This window comes from Colossoma macropomum, unplaced genomic scaffold (genome assembly GCF_904425465.1).
Source record: "Colossoma macropomum unplaced genomic scaffold, Colossoma_macropomum, whole genome shotgun sequence".
NCBI classification, from domain to species: domain Eukaryota; kingdom Metazoa; phylum Chordata; class Actinopteri; order Characiformes; family Serrasalmidae; genus Colossoma; species Colossoma macropomum.
The window spans coordinates 13,976,195-13,980,591 of NW_023494810.1; the positions used below are offsets into that span (position 1 = coordinate 13,976,195).

The 4,397-nt window shown below is 42.6% G+C and overlaps 1 protein-coding gene across 1 annotated transcript; it reads right to left on the reverse strand.

Moving 5' to 3' along the window:
- Positions 1-395: 395 nt before the first annotated feature.
- On the reverse strand, positions 396-3,933 carry LOC118800031 (homeobox protein Hox-C13a-like). Its single transcript, XM_036560180.1, has 2 exons — positions 3,225-3,933; positions 396-910 (listed from the first exon to the last, which is right to left on the reverse strand). Exons 1-2 carry the CDS (start codon positions 3,889-3,891, stop codon positions 651-653), a joined length of 927 nt encoding a protein of 308 aa, XP_036416073.1. The 5' UTR covers positions 3,892-3,933; the 3' UTR covers positions 396-650.
- Between the last annotated feature and the right edge of the window lie 464 nt (positions 3,934-4,397).

Consider the following 4,397-nt stretch of genomic DNA (forward strand, 5'->3'; position numbering starts at 1 on the left):
ATGCAAACAGAGTCATCCAGAGCGATTTGGTGTGAAACGCTCCGTTCTAGAGAAACTTAAGTCAGAATTGGCCAGAGTGGTGGTGATAGGAACCAGACGTCCACCTCTGAAAGCTCCTTCACAGCAAGTTATTACATGAAATTGTTATGACTACACTGCTTGATGTCTGTCATGTTGTATTATGATAGTTTTGATCTGATCTGATTTTGGCCAAAATTGGTGGAAGGATACATGCAGGACGTTGTAAGACTAAATAGTCCCCAAAGAAAACTTATTATTTTAGTTTTTTTTTCCATCATCAACATCCCATATAAAACTCAGAAGACACGTGTAGGATCACTGGTGATTTGGATAGTAAATAAAATGTCTATATTTGTGTTGTAGTCATGGTGACCCCTGGTTCCTATCACCACCACTGTAAAGAAATCTGCACCATTCAACACCAAACCCCTCTGAATCTCTCTGCAAGAATTAAACTCAATTGTAATAAACTACAACTGATTTTTTATTTTTACACACCGGGTTTTATTTACCAGATCCTTTGAGGTGGACAGTAAAGCTGGGGGCCAGGTACGCCAGGCTTGACAGATCAAATATAAATATTTCACCACAACCCTTTAATTCGTTATTTCGCTGAATATGGACAAGAATCAGGTAGCATGCATGTGAGTGCTTGACTTCGATTTGCAGACGAACTTCTTTTCCTTTACGCGTCGGTTCTGGAACCAGATTGTAACCTGGCGCTCGGTGAGGTTGGTCGCAGTGGAGATGCGGCGTCTCTTGTCTTTGGTGATGAACTTGCTGGAGGCGTACTCCTTCTCGAGCTCTTTCAACTGGATCTTGGTGTAAGGCACCCTCTTCTTGCGGCCACGACGGTAACTGCTGACTTCGGGCTGCAGCGGCACCACGTCTGCAGAGAGGGTCAAGTCAGGACAAAAGAGAAAATGAAGCGTGCATGTAATGTTTGGGGGATATTTTATATAGAAGTTCGTATATATAAGCTCGTACTTTACATTTAACTAAAGTCTGAAGAATGTCAGCCTGGTTTCTGTGAGCAATATAAACTCCTGTGAGGCATTTTATCTAAGAGAGCGAACAGAAACGGTTGCATACAGTCTTATGCAAAAGTCTGGGTGATTTTCAAAGTGAAAAAAGTTCACACAAATGTATATTTTAGTGCACAATTAGTTGGACACATTAGAAAGAAAGAAAAACATAAATTATAAAATGTGCCATAACGTTTGCAGGCCACATTTTATGTTACCTTTCTCACCAATGTGTCAAATAAATAGTCATTGTGCACTAAAATGTGCGGACTGGCGCACTGAACTGGCGCACTTTCATTAACAGGCTGTGTAAAGAAGAAATTAATGCAGCTGCCAACACTGATACCTATTCAATGGGTAAAGTAAAACTGCTAGTGAAAAATGCCGCAATTGTTTCTGGCGCTATAACGTGTACAACTATGCAAACGCGTATATTGTAAAACTACAAGAACATTATTACAACTTGCAGGTTCCCTAATTTGTGTTGTACGTGTTAACCTCAGCAAAAATGGTGTTGGAATCACTGCATGGTGTGTTTTAATGTACCTAATGATTTTATTTTGTTGTTTAATTTCGCGCAGATTGCGATCACGGAAGAGGATCATCAACGTCCGTGCGATTTTGCTGGTCGCTTCTAATAAATGCTAGATTCCTAATTTGTGTACAGTAGAGGAGTGCTCACTTTCTCCTCTTGTACCTCTATTATGTAATTGAAGTAATCTATTTCAATTTATTTAGGGAAGTACTCGCGGATGAAGAGCAAAGATTAACTGGCAGTGTTTATAGGGTCATGTAGAAGAGTTAATAGACAGTATTACAGAAGACAATAGAGAGACAAACTGTAGCCTATTAAAAATGACGACTGACCGCAGGGAACGTGCCATTTGGAAACGTTCCAGGAATTTTTTGGATGTCGGCTAAGAACAGAGGCCAGACTATCAAAGTGAGATAATATTAGACACCTCGTTTCTACTCTGAGGCTTTTCAGTGTTCGCCTTATGAATGTGGTGCTAGCTAAGAGTTAGAACTGAGGTGATAAATTGATGAGGTAACCAAAAGCGTTCTTAAGAGGTTTTGAATTTTTTTAAACTTCGAAAATTTAAGTGAAATTTCAGTTTAGAGACTGTGTTTATCTCATCAATTTAGGCTTAAATCCATCTTCAGAATTTGAGGCCTGTAAACAAACACATAGGCCTATGTAGGCCTGCATTATACCCCCCTCCCCCAGAAATGACACATATATGCACGCACGCACGCACGCACACACACACACATACACACACACACAATATTCATACATACATTTAAACAGATATTCATATTACTACTATACTCATACTATTACTATTGTAAATACTATTGTAATTACCATTATTGCTATTTAAATCAACACTGCTACCACTAACAACAAAACATCAATAATAATAATAATAATAATAATAATAATACATTCAAATATGCCTAAAAGACTAAACTGTCTTTCTACAAAAAAACTTAAGATTTTGCGCCATGTCTCAATTCAACTGATTAAAATTTAATATCTGTGCGTGCTGTGCAACCATTTCCTCGAGCTTAACCCAAACATTTTATATGCGTAAAAAATGTAACCCAAGGATAAAGAATATGTAAGACTCCACCACAAATATTCTGACGCTAACCAGCCCATCTGCTCATAATCGCAGCTTGTGGGCTGCTCATGATCCCAGCATAAATCGCACTGTGATTGTTTACATCAAGACTTAATTTTTCATTCTGATGCGCTGTGAAATAGTGAATCAGCACAAAATTAATGTCCTAGACTTAAGCGCATTTTCAACTCCGATGCTGGCATTTGCAGTGGATTAATCTGCGGCCCATAACAATTAAGACAGTACTACATGCTTCCTACACTCTTAAAAAAGATGGTTCTTCAGGGGTTCCCTAGTGAAGAAAATGATTCTGCATAGAACCATGAACACACAAAGAACCATTTGCATGCGTAGTCCTTTACATGGTGAAACGGTTCTTCAGGTTGATGGAGAATGTGTTGCATGAACCATTACACCATCCAAAGAACCCTGCAAATGGCTGTTTGAGTGTTCATCGTTCTATATATAACCATTGTCTTTACTAAAGAACCCTGGACGACTCATAATTTTTAACAGTCTAGGTTAATGTATATTTTACTGCCCTGTATACCTGGAAAAGGAGACTTCCAAAGGTGGCTGGACTGAGATTGCTCCTTGGAACAATATACCTGGCCCTCCCAGCCGTTCGACAGTGCCCAGTGATTATAGCCGTCCATTGGTATTAAAGTCTCGTGCCGCGGCTCTGGGTGCGCGCTGATTCCCGGCATCACCGACATGTCCAAATAGCCCGGGACGGTTTGGTAAGAGCTGGCGAAGCTCGGGTAAAAAGCAAACTCTTTGGCCCGGCTGGAAAGCTCCTCGGCGGGCAGAGGTCCGCTGGGCTCCGTGTACTTCTCGGCAGGATGGTACGAGCAAGGCTTCTGCTGCACGTTCACGCCGTGCGAATGCGACAGGCGGCATCCGTAGTAGGGGCTCCCGAAAGGATAAGCGCAACCCAACGACGCGCCCGAAGACGTCTGCGGCGCGGGGCATTGCCTGCTGCCGGAGTCCTGCGCGGGTATGTCCGGGTAAACCGAGCCCTGGTGACTCAGTATGCTTCCAGAGTGGCGCCCCAGCGACGGGTGCGAGATCAGTTCTCTGCAGTGAGTGGCAGGACAATTGCCGCTCAGTCCCTCCATGGCCTGGTTTTTATGTGGATTGTTTTCATTCGGGCTTTTTTCGTACACGTACATCAAGGTGTCCGCCCAGCGTGGATGCAGGACCAGCGAAGTCGTCATATCACGCGCTGTCGATGCCTTTTTAAAAGTCGACTAGTCCAAGAGGGGCACCTCACTTCCAAGCTCATTTTTTTCTTTCTCCTGTGCGCATGCGCGTCCACACCAAGCCTCCAGTGTCCAGTTCATTATTAAGACCAGGGCTTTTGCTGACACGTGACGCTATCAAGAACCACGGAAAGGATGGGGGTTGGGGGGGACTTCGGGTGGGGGACGGTACGGGACGTGTCATCCCTTTAAGTAGCCAGAACCTTAAGACTTGTATTGGCATTTTAAAATGCGGCGCACGCTGTCATTGGCTGGGACAACAGATGTGCCTGTCCTTAAAGGGGATGACATAACAGCTTACAGAAGTGGTCGAAAAGAAATTCTGTACCATATCTGGGCAAAATAACAATAGATGGCCCAAAACGCAAGTTCAACATCCGGATCATCATCTTTGGGAAAGATAAAAGGGATTTGTGTAAGTTCTATGGAATGTACCAATATTTAAGCCCTGTATTTTGTCA